Source organism: Plodia interpunctella, chromosome 26 (assembly GCF_027563975.2).
Source record: "Plodia interpunctella isolate USDA-ARS_2022_Savannah chromosome 26, ilPloInte3.2, whole genome shotgun sequence".
Taxonomy (NCBI): domain Eukaryota; kingdom Metazoa; phylum Arthropoda; class Insecta; order Lepidoptera; family Pyralidae; genus Plodia; species Plodia interpunctella.
Genome location: NC_071319.1, coordinates 4,219,014 through 4,238,127, shown reverse-complemented (window position 1 = coordinate 4,238,127; position 19,114 = coordinate 4,219,014). Strand labels below are relative to the sequence as shown.

Sequence of the window (19,114 nt, the reverse complement as noted above, 5' to 3'; positions counted from 1 at the left end):
ATAATGAGACGAAAAAAATCTGGAGTGGGAATTCCCGCATGATTCCAGAATTTTTTCATCTCATTATTTTCAAAGACTAACAGATGCACCATGGATCTGGCACCAAATAAAAATATGCTCACGTGTGTGTGAATGTACCTTATATATCCTAGCTTTTGCCCGCGGCTTCGCCCGCCTTAATTTTCCGTGATGAAAGGTACTCTACTTCAATCAAACTACGCGTATGCAAGAAGATTGGTTGAGTAGATAGAGCATGAAGAGGTGACAAACAAATAAAAAAACTTACTTTCGCATTTATAAATTAGTTATGATAAACATGTAACTCGGTCGAAGGCAGGTCCGTCTCACTCTGGAATATTTAGATGCATACAGCCATTATTCTGTGAGATGACAACACCAACGACGCGCAAATATAATTCAAATACAAATAATATTTATTAAATAATTAATTCTTATTGTATCAATGTCAAAAACAATCGAACATCGTCAAGAAACCCTATAGCGAGGACAAAAGACAATACTAAGTTTATAGCCAAATAATCCAAGCAATTTCCACCCTTATTGGGAAGGTTATAAAGGTTTTATTCCCGTTTTATATAAAACAATCAGTATAAAAGGATGCGTAAATCTTAACAGAAGAAGTTTATTTGTATTAAAAGGAGTTGAAGGAAAAACAATTGGACGTTTTTGCCATTTAGTCTTGGTGCTTTCTATCAATCATTTTGTTCACAGATCTCGGAAGGAACAGACGCGTTTTGATCTATTGAACTTTCTATAGAATTACAGGCCTTCAGTCGTGGCGTCACTCCAAGATGGTTTCCCTTGCTTTCTCTACGTATCCATAGTTTCCTGTCCAGAAGTATACGGTCTCATCTTCTGTCCTCCTAGTTAACTAGTTCAACCAAATATGTTATCACATGTTTCTTTCCGTATCTCGTCTCGGCGGTTTAAAGACTGTTTGCGTTTGACTGTTTGACACGTTTCGTTAACCAATCACATTAGGCCATTGTGACGCGCGACAACCATACCGCAATGTGATTGGTTCTATAGTGAGAAGCGATTAAGTAATTCGTATTAAGTAATCAGGAGCGAAAGTAGATACAAATAGAAAATAACTCCAAAAATTTCAAATTATTGTTCTTTTGTCTTTAACAAGTTAAACATCAGTGAAACCTTACATCACACCTACCTACACATCAAAATCTAATTCCGTCCTTATCTCTACACGTTGTACAAAATTCAGTGGAAATTCGAAGCCCGGAGGGCCTGCAAATATTGACTTAGGGCGCTTCTGTCAGTCCTTTATATCTATGTTCAAAGTCGTTCCTACTATTTTGCATAAATCCATTAAATGTTTCAATGATGATATGTGGGCATATTTTCTTTTATCTATGGGGCATATAATGAATTTCTGGCCATTATAATCTCAAAAATTTCAGCTCACAACGCATGTCTGAGAATCAAAAGACCTGCCACCTAACGTCAGTAATGCTGTCTCTTTTTCCCAAATCGTGCAAACATCGTGTAAAAAAAAGAGATAACATAGACGCAATGACTGTTTTATGTTTCTTGATAGCACCCAGGCCTTCTTGCGTCGTTTTGCTTCGTTGTTTTACATAGGTTTTAAAACTGACGTGAATCAAAGTATGTCGAAGTTCAGACAATTTCCGTCTCGCATGTCCGTTGACGGACAATGCGAGACAAAGGACGAAGTATGTTATGGGCGATAGGGCCGTGCTCTTAGTTATATTTGTGTCGATTTTTTTTGGTAAATATTTGTCGTAACCACTACGCGTGGGTGTGTATTGAACGGAAGGTTATAATTTGGACTCAAAAGTAAGGCGATTCTAATGAATTTTAAAAGGCTCCCACTGTTCTACATATATGCCTATAATTACGTAGTGAAACGGCAGAGTTCGGAATATATTATGTATCATTGTTTGCTCTGTAGAATCAAATAAAGTTTTTACAAAATTGTCATTTTTGGGACGTAGGAAATTTCAACTCTGTAGGACAACTGGAAGCAGGAGAAATCCAACTTGGAATCCTAACTTGGATTTGATTACAGACAGACAAGCAAACATCGGCACAAGTGAAACTAAATAAAAAGCTTGTAAAAAAGGGACAAAGGCTGAAATTGCATATGTGCGAACACATTTTATGATATGATTTAGGGTGACTAAGACATATTTTTATCATAAATTAGCGGCCCGCCCCGGCTTCGCACTGCAATGCGTGAAGTATTAAAAACATATAAACATTTCTCTTCAATCACTCTATCTATTAAAAAAATCGCATCAAAATCTATCTGATAATTTTAAAGATCCAAGCATACAGACAGCGGGATTTGTTTTATGCTATGTAGGTACGTAATGATGATTTATTTAACTTTATATGATTGATCAGATTATGATGCTAAAGATCTTGGTGGCGCAGTGGTAAGGTGCTTGCCTCTGAACCGAGAGGTCCCGGGTTTGATCCCCGGTCGGGTCATGATGGAAAATGATCTTTTTCTGATTGGCCCGGGTCCTGGATGTCTATCTATATATGTATTTGTTATAAAATATAGTATCGTTGATTTAGTATCCCATAACAGAAGTCACGAACTTACCATGGGGCTAGCTCAATCTTAAATAATAATAATTATTATTATTTTAGAAGTTTCAAATTATGAATTAGAGTTGCAAAATAAAAATATTTTTTTTTAAACGACAAAAGTTCTCCTTAAGGTACAAAACTTTTGATTAAACTTAAGAAAGCTCCGCGTAATCAAACTTTTAATTAAATTAGTGATGGTGGTAACTTGACCTATTTTTTGATCCGCTTTGTAAAAGGGTCAACACTCAACGGCCCCCATTAAACACTAAGCTTAAACGTTGGTACGATGACATAAACAGAAACGGGCACAACACATTCAGAACCGCAAACAAATATCTATTATCACAAGTAAAGTACATAATATTTGCTCGTGCTAGAACCTAGAAAGAAGTAGGCAGACCTTGGGCTCCGATGCTCTATGGCTGATGAAGTAAACAAGGATGCGCACATGAAAGAGAGATTTTGAATACTTTTATTTTCGATTATTTTCAAAATGAATTTGATCCCGCGGGTCCAGATTTAACGGGGTCAGTTGACAGAACACTCTGTGGCATCGTAGCTCCCAAACGGATAAACCTATTTTCGTTTAGTTTTTTTTTGTGTCATAGATAATTTTATCTCGAGTGTTCTTAGCCATGTTTCATGAAAATCGGTTCAGCCGTTCAAAAGTTGTAGCGAAATTAATATTGAAAGTCGGGGGTTTTATAATTTGTCTAACGAATAAACTTGTGTATACTCCACTGCAAATTATGCTGTATTATAGGTACTTGGTGAAGGAAAACATCGTAAGGGAACCTGCACACTAGTTGATTATTATTACCTTGTGTGTGTGAAATGGAGAAGGCAATAGTAAACCACTCCATTAATAATGCCAAGAAAGTTGTTGTGTGTGTTTCATTCCACGTAATGACCACGACCCTCAGCTTTGAGGAATACGACTATGAAGAAGAAGAAGAATAGGTACTCTATTCCAAGGTCATAAGAATGAAGAAAAATGTACTATATTTATAGTTTTAAGTATTTTTGAGTCAATTTCCTTCCGATTTTACTGCAGTCTTATATCAAACTCGTCAAAAGTCAGCATTAACGACCAAAGCAATGATTTACGCACACATTCTCACCGAAACATAATAAAGATGTGTCGTTATGGAGTAGTTAGCGGCCGTAAATTAATAATTACGACTTTCCGGCCGCTAAATTGTTATTACTGCGTGATTTAGGGTTCCTTAGTGTAAACAAAAAAACGCTTATATAGTTGCCAGTTCTTCAAAGCTTATTAGTATTTGTTAAGCTTTCGCGCTTTGAATTAGCATGACCTTAGCACGAACCTGGCTGCGACCGCGGGAAATGCAAGGTCGTTGAAACGTCAGCAACATTATATAAAAAAGTAACTTCGTGCTATGTCCCGTTAATATATGTCGTTACTAGCAGTCCGTCCCAGCTTCGCTCGAGTAAAACCACATATTACATAATTTCTTACTTTCGCCCTTCGAACATGTCGTAAATAGTCAAATCTTGTAGCTACATTACTACTTCTATAGATTTAATATTATATTTAATATTATTTATTTAATATTATAGATTTAATATTATAGATTTAATATTATAGATTTAATATTATAGATTTAATATTATAGATTTAATATTATAGATTTAACATTACAGATTTAATATTATAGATTTAACATTATAGATTTAATATTATAGATCTATAATATTAAAGATTTAATTAGAAAATACACTTAGTCATTGTCGAAATCTTTAGTTCCATGAAACGTGCGTACCCACTTTCTTAATTAGCGGAGTACAAAATTTTGAACACTCAATTCAAAGGTTAATGCTTTCTTAGAACATAGCCCCTTTAGCGAACCGTGTGACATAAATGAACTGTTGATATTATAAGAGAAACATTTATGTGTTTCCGTGTTTCTAATTAATTACGCATTGATAGGCTACCTGACAAAATTTTCGTTTTATGTTGTATTTTTGAAGAAGCACATTAAACAATCATCGGTGAAATTAACACATCAATAAGTAAAGTATTTTTCAAGATATAACAAACACATAACCTTTTTTTGGTCGGAGGTTGAACCACAGATGAAAGAGATAGTACTATATAAACTTTAACATTTAAAAACACTAGTGGCTCCACTAGTAATTACGGCTTCTAGGCGCATCAAAATTTAAAAAAAATATATTTTTTGATATTTTTATCAAATATCAAATATCAATTGATACCGCGCTTGAAAAAATCCGAGATGGTAATGGTATTTTTTATAAAAAATTGTACTCAACGTCATCCGAGAAAAAAATCGTTCACAAAATAAAATCAAGCTTCTTCTTAAGCTGTTGTATGTAAAATTACTCATTATGTCATTTATTTTAATGTTCAAACATTCAAGTTCATAAGCGAATACAATTAAATAAACAATACAATAATCAATATCAATACATATAATAAAATTGAAGAAAGGCCAAATTTGTACATTGGATTTTTTTTAAACTCTTCATGGAATATACTTAGTTACTGATATAAATGACGAAAATATAGTTTAAGAAATTTTTGTCTGTCTGTCTGTCTGAACGCGCATTACTCGAAATCTACTGGACCGATTTGCTTGAAATTTGGTTATTATATACCTTATATACCGGGGTAACATCTTAGATACATTTAATCCCGGTAAATAGTCATTCCCGTAGGATTAGGATTTATTTATGATATGTATTTATTAGGATCAGCTATTAAAATGTCTAAACCAACGATGTGCCAAATAAGATCTGCGATTCAAAAAAAGAATCTTTCAAAATTATAGCAACCTATTATGGCTGAGTAAGAAAGCTCATTACAAAAATAACGGTGCCAACTTTAGTGCCTTATAATCCAGACATGTCGTAACGGCACACAAAGGAACTTCAACCCTAATTTGTACGGGTCAAAGTCGAAATTAAATCTTAGTGATTTCGGCATAATTTGAATTTGGAATTGAAATTGACGCTATCTCAACAACCGGGAAATTAATTTCATTGTTTTCAACAGGCGTTGTTATGCTATGAATTTAGCGGCCAGTATTATTACGTATATTATGTCTGTAAATGTTATATTTTGAGCAAAAATAATACTTTCAAATTTAAATAAGAAACTTTATTATTAGCGAGGTGTTGTCGCTGCGTCACAATGTCATACTGTGATTGGTTCGCATTTAAATCACTGGAAAAAAATCGTTATATAACGAATCGCACGCCTCTGTTTCGATTTTATCAGCTTATTTCAATGAAGACAAAACATCTCTACTTTGCTGACGTTGGTATATCACTGAAAAAAATTTAATTAATACGAGACGGGGAAATAAAGTCCAATTCACACCGACTGCGTGACTTAATTTTTGTATGGAAATGTAAAGAAGTTGTCTATACAATTTCATACAAAACATCGCACGCGTGTTACGCAATAGGTGTGCACCAACCTTAAATAAATGTGGACCCCCGTAGACTACTCCCAATAATAGTAATACTGTGTGGTATTGTTTATTTCCCCCTTTCTACTCAACCTAGTATATTACTGAGTTAGAGGTCTCATAATTAAAATGAACGCCACGTGTTGCGCCCTACACCTTATTAGGAAGAATTGCTAAGGATGCGAAACTATCGATAGTTTTTATCGACAGCGGAAGTGCATGGCTGTCATACATAATGTTTGTGAAATTGTAAAGATTTTTGTGATGCTCGGTTGTTAGTACTTTTGAAAAGATTTTTTTGTTTGTGCTAAAAATGTAAATTCACAGTAATATTGTCTGTCCGAAGTTTTCATGATAAACCAACCACTGCAATTTTGATAACATTTGTAATAGATAGAATAATCGTGCTCGTTTTTGTGTTTGTGTGGTGTGGGCCGTTGAGTGTAAATTTTTTTTTTTTTATGTGTTACAAAAAGTCTACGATGATATCGATATTATCGTAAACTCGGTTGACTCACTGTAAGCACAACACTAATCATACCCGCATCGCACTTCCTAATTAAAACTAAATTAAATTATATTTATGATAACAATAATAAAGGGAGATGGCATGCTGTTTTATGTGAAGACGACGACCATAATCGCAAATCATTATCAGCCGTTTTAATTGTGTGGTTTCCGCCCTAAAATAACTACTCTATAACCTTGGGGGTTATAAATGCAACCTCGAAAAGTGTAAATTAAATGCCCGTTACTCACTATCGCCTCGCCAAATTCAGATGCCGAAGCTGAATCTGTAGTCTATATGAGAGTATTATTTACCGCAATGAAAACCCAGCAATGTATGCCAAATCCGACATAGTTTAGACATTCCGACGTAGTGGATTTCAATCCATTTTAGAAATAGCATTTAAAAAATTGTGCTCAAAAATTTAAATGCTATTTCTAAAATTAAAAAAATAGTGAACTATTTTTTAAATGCTATTTCTAAAATCGAAGCCCATTTAAAAATAATAACGCAGTGGAAGGTGGAGTAAAGCTGTAACCGAGTGGTACCCCAGAACTGGAAAACAGAACGTAGGACATCCGGCGGCTAGATAAATAAATAAATATATTAGGACAAATCACACGAATTGAGCTAGCCCCAAAGTAAGTTCGAGACTTGTGTTATGAGATGCTAACTCATCGATACTATATTTTATAACAAATACATAAATATCCAAGACCCGGATCAATCAGAAAAATATCATTTTCTATCATGACCCGACCGGGGATCGAACCCAGGACCTCTCGGTTCAGTGGCAAGAACTTTACCACTGCGCCACCAAGGTCGTCCAAATGGATCGACGATGAATGAAGATGGGTCGACGATGTAAAAAAATTGCTGGCAACAACTAGATGGGGATGGCCCAGGACAGAGATGGTTGGCGGAGACGGATGGAGGCCTATGCCCAGCAGTGGGTCACGGAGGGCTGCAGAGGATGATGATTAATTCAGTGCTTTTGGAATTTGAACTTTGTTTTGGTGAATACCAAAGTTCAAAGTCCTGAAGCAATAAAGTAGGCGATTTCAGGAATTAATTCGTTTATTGTTTCCCCGCTAATTAAAGGACTACACAATCAAACTCTTGGCTGAAATAGCAATTACTTGATTGGTAATAAATGGCTTCATCAAAATATATTCTTACACACTTAATTATATAAGTATAAAATTAAGTGTGTAAGTATACTATATATACTATTATTATAAAGAGCTTTACCGTTTGTGAGTTTGTGACTTTGTGAGTTTATATGTTTGAGGCGGGTAATCTCCGAAACTACCGAACAGATTTCAAAAATTCTTTCACCACTAGAAAGGTACATTATCCAAGATTGCTGTAGGCTACATTTTATCTCAAAATTCCCAAGGGAGCGAAGCGCCGGGCAACATCTAGTATTTTATATATATTTTAGACGACTTTCCATGAAATTTCACCATCGTTTAGTAGTTTATATACGAGTTTAACGTGTATGTATGTATGTTTGTCCGTGGCATCAGAGCTGCCAACGGATGAACCACGAACCGATTTTGATCTAGTTTTTAAGGTTCCGTGCCTCAAAAGGTAAAAACGGAAACCTTTATCGGATCACTTTGTTGTCCGTGTGTCTGTCAGTCAGTCCGTCTGTCTTAAGTTTTCAATTTAGTTTATGTGTATATTAGCTTTCGTCCACGGCTCCGCCCGCGTGTATTTTCCACATTTACTTTTCCGTGATGAAAGCCTTCGTACGTTTACGGGATGAAAGGTATGTCCTACCCCGTACTTCAAGCAACATGTATGCTAAATTTCAAGAAAATTGGATGAATTGTATTGAAGATGAATTGTAGATAAAGCGTGAAGAGGTAAGAAACAAAATTACTTTCGCATTTATAATATTAGTTGGTATTTGTGATTGGGATTAGACGAATCTGTGGTATTATCTATCACGAAGTTGGTTTGTAATCAAATCTTACAAGTTTTGGCCAAATCCCTTTTCAAATTGAACTGAAACTTGGAACGTGGTTAGTTAAATCAAATATATTTGTTTTTATCGTATCAGATATGGAGTGGTAATATTCTAGGGCGTAACCACACGCCACATATGACAAGTATGATGAAAAGAATTATGAAGACTTATAAGAAGGCTGTAAAGATGAAATATAATGAGCTATTAAAAACGAAAGCTTTGAAATCTTTAAAAGTCCATCATTATTAAACACACTGATCCCATCACATTAAATATTGTTTATAATCATGATAATGCGAATGGAATTAGGCCGAGATGGTATATTTCCAGCAATAATTAGGTAATATTGGCTTGTTACTCGCTGAAAAGCATTATAATAACAATTTCGGGTATCGAGTTAGTATACGGAAACATTTCAGGATAAAAATATCGCTCGTTTTCGGTGTTAAAGGTGATCTAGATTTATGTTGGATGTACGAGAATTGCAACATTCTATATTATGTAAAACTCTTTATTGAGTTTTAAATTCTGATTACAGATTATTTCGGCATATGATTGATTAAGGGGCTTTGTGAATAAAATAGAGGTATTTGAAATGAAAATATGTCGGAAATTACAAGGTTTGGTAATTCGAAATGTGTTTAGTTGATTACATGTTCAATGGACTGAAGAGAGTGGAAACATGTTTAAATAAGATTTTCTCAATAGATAAAAAAATCCAAAGTAGTCACTACTTTGGATGTTTTCTATCGAGTCTTCAAGTCGAGTCGATCGTATTCAGTTCCGGCGATTTATTTTATCCTGAAATTTGTATTAAAATTAATATAACTGGCATAGTATCTGGGATCTTTCTATCCATAGATCTTAACCACCACTGTTTCAGACAAACCCAGAGATATAGAAGAGATTATATTACTGTTAAACAGTGTTTTATAATTGTAAGAGCAATGTATTTCGTGTTACAATCGCTATGTTCGAAGGTGCGGATTATCGAAATTGCTACTGGTTTTGATCCGGTTTTCTGAAATAATTATCCCGCCAACGGTTTTTGGGCAACCGATTTTACACGCCAAACAGAATTTATTTAAATCCCCTTCTGTTTGAACACGATTTGTTTTTAATTTATACACAAAATGGCGGGTTTCGTTAATTTATCAATGTGATCGTTTTTTTTTTTAATTTGCGTGGCGTTAATAATGTTTTTCTTATGTGTTAATTAATGAAATCTATTCGGGTCTCGGCCAGATATTTAAATAAAAGGTTTTAATCAAGCTCATCTCTAAGAGTGCGGTACAGTCCGTAGTTTTAACTCCTGTCTACGGTCGATGCCGTTGTATGGAAATTCGATAGGACAACGCGATTCAGTGACATTGGACTACTACCGCAGCGTTCGTCGCTTCATCTCCTATCCACAACATCACAAATCGCAATAATTAATTAAATAATAATCAAAACTACTTACATGACTCTTCTATCAGCACTTCTTGCTGTGCCTGCACTCGATACAGCAACAGACAACCAAACACACAAACAGCGACTCGAGCACTTTCCATTGTCGATGTCGGCACAACACTATCGCACTGACAACCGGTATTTATCGATATCGATAATCACAAATTCGCACTTGCACATCACTATCACTTCTGCTGTTCAGTCACAACACTAAGGTATTCAGTTCCTGTAACAATAGAAAGAAATATTAATATATCGGAAAATTTAATAAAAAAGAAACCAGCAAAATATTTACTCCGACTTTCCAAATAATTCTCGGTAAACTAGATTTAGTTCGAAATTAAAATAAATCATCACGTAAAATTGTATTTATTTCGTAAAATTTACAAGTAGAGCAAAAGTAATTACTGAACTGGAACTAAATAATAGCTATGATTTTGTATTTATTTAAATACCATTTAAATATAAATTTTAATCTGAACAAGTAAGGGGATGTAGTTAATTACACAATAAATAAATTCTTGGAAATTAAATGTCACAATAAATGACATTTAATTTCTGAAAATGTATTATATTTCCAATATTTTTGCCTGAAAATATTTCGTAACTGTATTATGTGAAATTCTGTGGTCACCTTTCAACTGAGTCCATTTTAAATTACAATATAATAATAACAAAATAGATTTTATCGATAAAATAACATTCAAAAACTCTCAACACCAATCACTATTTACAATAGTCCAATAAGGCGAGAATATTCAAATTTAGAATTCACATTTTGAAATTCGAATTGGAACACGTATACGCGCAGTTTTCGTTAGAGTAACGCTCAACACGTCTTCACTCCACGTGGGACTAGGCCCGTATGGCGGGAAGCGGAATCTCTGCGCCTGTTATTTTTTTTGTTTATTTGCCTCTATCATAGCAATGCGTGGGTAAGTTTGTTTGTTTTAATAAATAGGTAATTAATCTAAGGCAATCTCTAAAGATACATTACGATATCTGTTGCGCATGTTTTCTAAATATAATCTATAAATATATACAGACCAATCACACAGATTGAGTTTACCCCAAAAGAAAGTTCGAAACTTGTGTTATGGGATACTAACTTAACGATACTATATTCTACAACATAAATATATATAGATAAACATCCAAGACTCAGGTAAATCTGAAAAAGATCATTTTTATAATGCTCTATAATAAGTATGTATTTTCACTATTTTATTTAATGTAATGTTGATACCTTCGGTACCTTGCAAGAGGTAAAATGTATAAGGGACATATTATAATGATATAAACCTTTTGTACCTACATTTTATGCAAATAAATGAATTGATTAATTGAATAAATCCCTCGAGAAATTCGACAGTGAAAAGTGGACAGATATTTTAAGCGGGTTTCGAGACAAAGAATATAAATGTGAAATGTAGGTAGATTAAATATTGATAAATACTTATGTGTCAACTCTACCTTTAAAGATTTGAAATCTATTATAACAAGAAGACAAAGTTCTGTGTGTAAAAAATGCAACATTTTTGTTTTGTACAAATCAGTGTGATGTGCAAACATAAACAAATCGACAACACTACGGTTCACGGTAAATATACGCACATGAATCGAGTATTGTCACTGGTTTCATAAATCCACTAGCGAATGCGAAACAAATCACACAGGCTTGTTTGCCTGTCACCGTTTGAAAAAATGGTTCGACGTTCAAATTAAACTACCAGTCATATGGAGCATTTTCGTGCAGATTCAACATTGTTTTAATAACTGGCCACTACAGGTCTAGAAAAAAAAAGTTTAAATATATGATTAAAATATATAGAGCCTCTATTTTTTAACTTGGATTATTCCATAAACGTGGCTATGTAAATAAACATGCTTATTTATTTATTTATTTTTTCACGCACAAAACAGATTACAACAATTATAAAATATTCATAAAGATAAATACAAAGAAAACAGGCTGTAATCCAAACATGTGCTTACAGAGAATATTAGGTACAAAGGAGTTTGATAGACTAAGAAAGAACATAAGTATATAATAATAATTATATACTTATATAATAATAATTATATGCTTGCGTTATATCTGATATTAATAGCAATTCACAATTTTATTTTCCTTGAATATAAATAAAAACATTTAAAAAACATTGGGATATTTTTAAACCGGACATTTCACTGAAAATATTCACTCTCAACATTTTCATATTTACGATGCGAAAAATCACATTCCCCGAACAGAATTTAGGAAATCCTAATATATTTCATTCCACCGAGCTTATTCGCAGTTTGCTGAGCTTTTAAGCTCTGACTTGTAATCACGGAATTCCGAATAAATCAAATTAGTCACAGATGTTAGGTTAAATTTATTATAATTGGGAAATTAAGAGTACTTTTACGGGAACTTTTACATATTATTAGAAAAAAAACATTGTAAGAAACAATAATGGTAAGCCGATCTGGCATGATAGGGATCAACACTGTTCAAATGAGTTTCTTTCGGCATTTCTTCTCAGCAGTGGTCGTTCCGAAATGCCAGTAGTTTGTAGCTTGTGAGAAATAACTATAAATATAAAAATTGACAAAGTGCCTGTGAAGGTCTAATTTCTGAATAAATGATTTGAATTTGGAATTACAGGAATGTATTAAATAGAATACATTATAAATATTTCAAAAGAAAACTTGAACCGTAAAATTTACCAATTCCACTCAAAACCAGACGTGCATAATTTAGAAAAAAGAAGTATTTATAAACTGATTGATTAACTGCGTAATACATACTTCTATAAAAACTAAATTAAATGTTTAAGAAATCCCCGATTACTAAGATCCATGCATTTCACCTGCTTAAAACGAGCTGAGTTTCCAAACGGCTGACCCCACATTTTCCTAACATAGCTAAGAACATTAAATTATCTTTCAAGTAAAAAAAAAAACTAGATCAAAATCAGTTCATCCGTTTGTCTGCTACGATGCCACGGACAGACATACAGATACACAGACACGTTAAACTTATAACTCCCCCTCCTTTTAGCGTCGGGGGTTAAACATTAAAGACATAGAAAACTAAAGACGAAAGTAAAGAAAAATAAGGAGCTGGCGCTGCCAAATAAAATAGAACATTTCCATACAAGTTCTTATACAAAGCGGGAAAAGCGTTACTCTTATCTTGTATGAGCGAAACGAAAGATATCTATTGTTTTCTCTGTCTACAACTGAAAAGAAAATACGATTTTGAATTAACGTTAGTTGAATAGAATCGAACCAGTATGGGTTTGCACTTCACTTCTCACTATCGAGTCGATTCGAAGTGAGACGCAGCGAACTATACAAATTGCCGTGTGGTTATCGTTGTGTCACACTGTGATTGGTTAGCTGCTATGGGTTAGCTGCGTCTCACTGCAAATCCAGTCGATGGTGAGATATGAATAGCAGAATTCACACTTCGCACACAGTGCCAGAGAAAAATTCAATATTCCCATGATTTCCGGATGATTCGTAAGGGAACTTCCATCAAATCGGAAATCATCTGAAGGAATTACCCAGAGTGTCCCCAATTGCTTCATTGTCATTGTAAAATATCGAGAACGCCACATCACTAGTATCGACTATCGACCACCCACTCAACTGAGTGTACTATAAGTCGTGGTGTCCAACCCATAAAGATCTAAATCTTGATATCAAAACGAAACTGGGTCTATTGGAGTGTGAAGCTATTTCTCATGGAAAATAAATACTGATTGTTTGTTTAGTAAATAGTAAGGTCAACGACCTTTTCAATTCTTAAAGTTGAAATAGGTAGTTTACTTAAAAAAAGAATTTCAAAAACAAAATTTCGGTATAATAGAATTTGCAATAATGATGGCTGGTATGGTATCTATAGAAGAAGTTTATTTGTAAGTCCAATTAAAAAACCCCCGACTTTCAATAGTCATTTCGCGACAACTTTTGAACGGCTGGACCGATTTTGATCAAACACGATTTGATCCAAATCGGTTCACCCGTTGATGAGCCGCGGTGCCACGTTCACAGACAGACAGACAGACAGACATACAGACACACATAGCGGTGAAACTTGTAACACCTCTCTTTTTGCGTTGGGGATTAAAAATATAGAATGGACGAAAGGACGCGTATGCGCTTATCTCATGCAGAGTGTAAATATCTAAGGGAAAGTAAGTATTATTGATTAAAGATTCTTCTCCTAAGCAACGGGCCAGCAAATTGTGTATATAATCCTTACATATTATAAAACAGTCCTCTACCGCGTCTGTCAGTCTGTTCGCTACAAACTTAAAAACTACTGCACGAATTTTCATGCGGTTCTCACCAATAAATAAAGTGATTCCTGAGGAAGGTTTTGGAGTATCATTTATTATGTTTTTACCGAGCAAAGCCGGGACGGGCTGTTAGATTTATTTAATTCACAATTTATGTAACACACCTCAAAGGCCTAGAGACGATAGACAGAGAGAGTATGTAAGATGGTAAATATGTTCAGGTGGAATCTTGCAGCTCAATTTTAAAGCACATACATTAACCGATTGAGCTGAAAATTATTACACACGTTCAGTGTTCGGCATGATAGTGCAATATTATTGCGATATGCATGACTTGATTCGTCGCTAGTCTTGGCTGTGTCAACCCCGTCATTAGAGGTAAAGTGGTGATACTGTACGTATAACCAAAACTGTTGAAAAAGCTTATAGCAAAAACTCAAGTCAAAAATTATTTTCTTGTATTAGAAACAATAAATAAATATTGTATTAATACATAAATAAATAAATAATATATTAATTGTATGATTAATTCGGACTGATCGCATTGTGTAAATATATTTTAAAGTAGTTGTTATGACCGGTGGGTCATAACAACTACTTTAATTATCTTTATTTATTGTCAATTTATTGTCAAATATCTCACCAGATATTTGCCGCCATTTTTGTGAGCGATCAGCCCTCTATGGTTTAGAAAAGAAAGGAGAATAAACGCTGTTGAAATGTAAGTACGTTCTATTATTTAATTTATCTCTATTATAATGAATAATTGTTTATCATCACGCTTATTCATTACATAACACTCGTTATTAGAAAATTCAAGTAAATATATGTATATTTCACGTCTGTATCGCGGGAATAGTTGCCAATTTCAAATATGCTTAATGATCTTTGAAATTTATTTGCAATGAACCTTTAAATTTATTTGCCATGGCTATCCTACACTTGTAAAAAAAATTTTGTTCTGTATTTTAAACCATACTCCTGCTCAATACTTAACGTAAGCCGATATAAATAGATCGCCTAGTAAATGTCGAATGACAGTACAAATCTCTGGTGTTAATAGAGCAATTTGTGACCAATTGAATAGGCACATTGTTATCGAGACGATCAGCCACTCGTGCTGTCCTCGCGGGAATCGATTCGATCGAATCGATACTCGAAACGATTTCGTAATGTAATGCTATTTAACGACACAAAACGTATTACGAATTAGAGTGGGTTGCACCGTCAACTTTGACGTGTTCAGAAAAACACAAAGTGTGCGCGTCTAACATTTTGAAAAAATGGTGTGTATTTTTTCTAAACGTTAGACGCGCATGGGTTAAAATCAACGTCAAATTTGACGGTGCAACTCACCCTTAGATTGGGTTCCATCGCCAACTCTGACGTTAACTTTAACCTGTGCAGAAAAACACAACGTGTGACATTTTTTAAATTTGTTGCCAAGTTGAAATCAACGTCAAAGATGACTGATGCCAACTTACCTATCCTTAGACATTATGATTATATACAAATACAATATATTATTTACATTATTAAATACATAATTATTTCCATATTATTTCCAAATACATAATTTATGAAAGTAAGTAAAAACAGAATAATTATTTCGCACGATTTATTTCGATTGTACGTAAAACTTTTTTTACTCCACCCCACATCCGTCATAAGGGGCACAATCCAACAAACTAATCCTTTAAAAAAAATCCTCTACCGCGTCTGTCTGTTCGCGATAAACTAAAAATTTCTTGCGGATCTTCTTGTGGATTTCACCAATATTCCTGATGAAGGTTCAGGTGCACAATTTGTTATGTTTTTAACCGAGCGAAGCCAGGACGGGTCGCAAGTTTAATCAAAATTAAGTTATTAACATACTCATAATCATCAGTGAAAGCTTTTTTTTATAAAGTAAAAATCCCTGCATTTTTAATTTAGATTTTGAAAAACCGTTGATTGCTCCTCGATTGTTAGAATAATAACAGAGGCGATAGTGACAAAACATACTTTAGCTTCAAGTATATACTTAACAGAACCCAGTGATTCATAAACAAATGAAGTAAATGAAGTGTAATTTTTAAGGTTATCGAATACCATGATTTTGTCTATAATTAACTATGATTATCGACAAATAAATGATATTTGATAAACTTAAAATTGATTGCAAATATTAGGAATTCATCGAATGGTGCAACACATTCGTAAAATCAAAAATCAATCAAAATCAAATCATTTATCCAGAAATTAGGCCTTGACAGGCACTTTTTCACGTCATATTCTAAATTAAATTATGTTTACCAAAGCTACAAACTACTAGCATTTCAGAACGACCACTGTTGAGAAGAAATGCCGAAAGAAACTCATTCAAACAGTGTTGGTCCCTATTATGCCAGAAGGGCTTACCATTTTTTAAATATAAATTTATGTATAATTTTTTATCAGTAATATAACAATGTAAGTACACAATAAAGTCAAAAGGTATACTGAAACATATTATAATTGTGATCAAGTGCTGATGAAAGGAAAATATATATATATGTATAATTAACCAAACAAAAAAAAACTTTTAATAAAAGATCGAGCTGACCAGTTCCCCCGGCAGCACCCGTTCACGAGTTGACGCGTGAGTCAGTCATCGCGAAGCTCAACCACAATAGAGGGAACTTCCCGACCCGATCCACGACGCCGCCACCGGTTTGACCATTTGAGTGTGCATGACATACTCGATCTCCATAATCTAACATAATAGATACCTATGTTACTTTCAGACACTTGAAGATCACAAATCACGTATATGTTTTACAAGTAAATGTCAAAATATATGCAATAAACATGTCAAGAAAATATATAAATAATTATAAAAAAGTAAGATCAAGTGTGAGAGGTGGAAGTTTTAGGAAGGGTCCAAGGTTTTTTATCATTTAAATAGTCGCTAATTGTGTAATAAGCATTAGCTATTAAAGCATTTTTAATATATGATTTAAATTTTGGCATTGGCAAGTTAATAGCCTCTACAGGGAGTTTATTGAACAATTTTACATTTTGACCCACGAAAAACCGCCTAACCTTTTTAAGTCGGAATCTGTTCATACAAAGTTTATGCCTATTACGAGTGATTACACTGTTAACATCGCTCAATGTTTTATACAGGTGTAAGTTAGATTTCGTTAAGATGCAACAGTCATAATATTTATCGATTTGAATAATTCTCGCAAGGAATCACGTGGCAAAATTTTTTTCTATATCAGCTGCATTATCCCATAACAATAATCCGTAAGACATTATGCTATGAAAGTAGTTGTAATACACGAGCCTAGCTGTTTCGATGTTTGTACATTGTCTGATCCTTCTCACTGCAAAAGCTGCCGAACTAAGTTTTTTGGCCGTGATTTCAATATGTTTATCCCACTTAAACTTACTATCCACAGTAATGCCCAAGAACTTGGCACTGTGTACCCATTCTAATACTTTACCATTAACTACTAAAGGAATATCAAGTTGGGGTGCGTTTGAAAGAGAGAACTATATATATAATACACTTGGTCTTGTCTGTGTTTAAAGTCAGCTTAGTAGTAAACTATTCAAGCACAAGTGACATAATGTTGCTTACATCGTATTAATCTAGATACATTACAAATGGACAATTTCAATGTAATTCCCTAAGAAATACCCTCAAACTTGAACCGCAATTCGAATAATGAAGTCGGAATTTACCAATTGTTGTTTTAATCGCATATTCTATTCAATTCAATGTGTGACAAAGCGTTGAGGAGTTCCTCGTCGGGAGACAATCCTGCGTGCACCATTCAGTCATGCTTATCACAGTAATGCATTGTCATGAAAACTGAAGCGATGTGGAAAATACCAACTCTGTAGGACAAGACGAAGTAGGTAAAATTTATATTGTAAGATTTTATTACAGACATCGGGACAGGTGAAGCTAAATTAAAGCAATTACATAGGGAACAAATTTCTGGCGGGATTGCTTCCACTCGGTCTAGGCAGAAGCGGACTTCGTATAAATTATTACTGGCATCTTCGTTACCAATCTGCCAGAAGCAGAATTTAGTTCACGAAAATACTTTGCTCCCATCTGCGTCCTAGATTCGTCCCTGTTGGAGATCGAATACGTACTGGAAAAAAAAACGGGAGCGTCGGCAGAAGTGAAAACGTGAATATTAACGTTGTGCATTTTTGACGTCTTAGAAATTTTCGATCGTCCTGATGCGAGTTTAACATTTAACCCAACACAAACAGTGCACAAAGAAGTTTTCACTTAAAAACGGAACTTAAAAACGCCCACTATCAAGGGAACATTATTAACATCAACAAAACTATATCGTGTTTAGTTGTCAAGTGTAGCCTCATAGACGGTCGGTTTACAGATAAGAGTTTGTTACATATTGAACTATGTGTTAAATAAAGATTATTTAATAAATTACACAGATACAGTCAACAGAACATGGAGATGGCAAGCCACTCCATTAATAGTGCGAAGAAAGTTGTTATGTGTGTTACATTCAACTAATGACCACGACCCTCAACCATGAGGAAAGACTATGAAGAGAGACATATAGTTCCCAGTGAATTGTTCCCCCATGGGGTAGACAGAGCTTAGGCTTGAAGGCCAATTGATCCACCATACCGCTAACACGTTTACTGGTACGGTAATTACCTGGGTATATAAAAAAAATATATTTGCATTCACATAACTAAACGAGATAATCAAATATCATTTTGATTGATCAATTTTATTTATAGCAACATTTAGTATATTTTATTTCTCATTAAAGTATAATTGAATCGCTTTTTGACTTTACTGTCATAAAAAATACAT

The 19,114-nt window shown here is 34.1% G+C and overlaps 1 protein-coding gene across 4 annotated transcripts in view; it reads right to left on the bottom strand.

Annotated features, from left to right (window-relative positions):
* Window positions 1–19,114, bottom strand: part of LOC128681071 (nephrin-like) — a 298,109-nt gene that overhangs the window by 137,311 nt on the left and 141,684 nt on the right. For 3 of the 4 annotated variants that reach the window (XM_053764654.2, XM_053764651.1, XM_053764653.1), the window contains one exon: window positions 9,999–10,214. In XM_053764654.2, the coding sequence (XP_053620629.1) occupies window positions 9,999–10,089 (91 nt within the window). In that variant the 5' untranslated portion in view covers window positions 10,090–10,214. Of the gene's footprint in view, window positions 1–9,998; window positions 10,215–10,622; window positions 10,837–19,114 lie in introns of those variants that run through there. The other variant, XM_053764652.1, reaches the window with a different exon arrangement.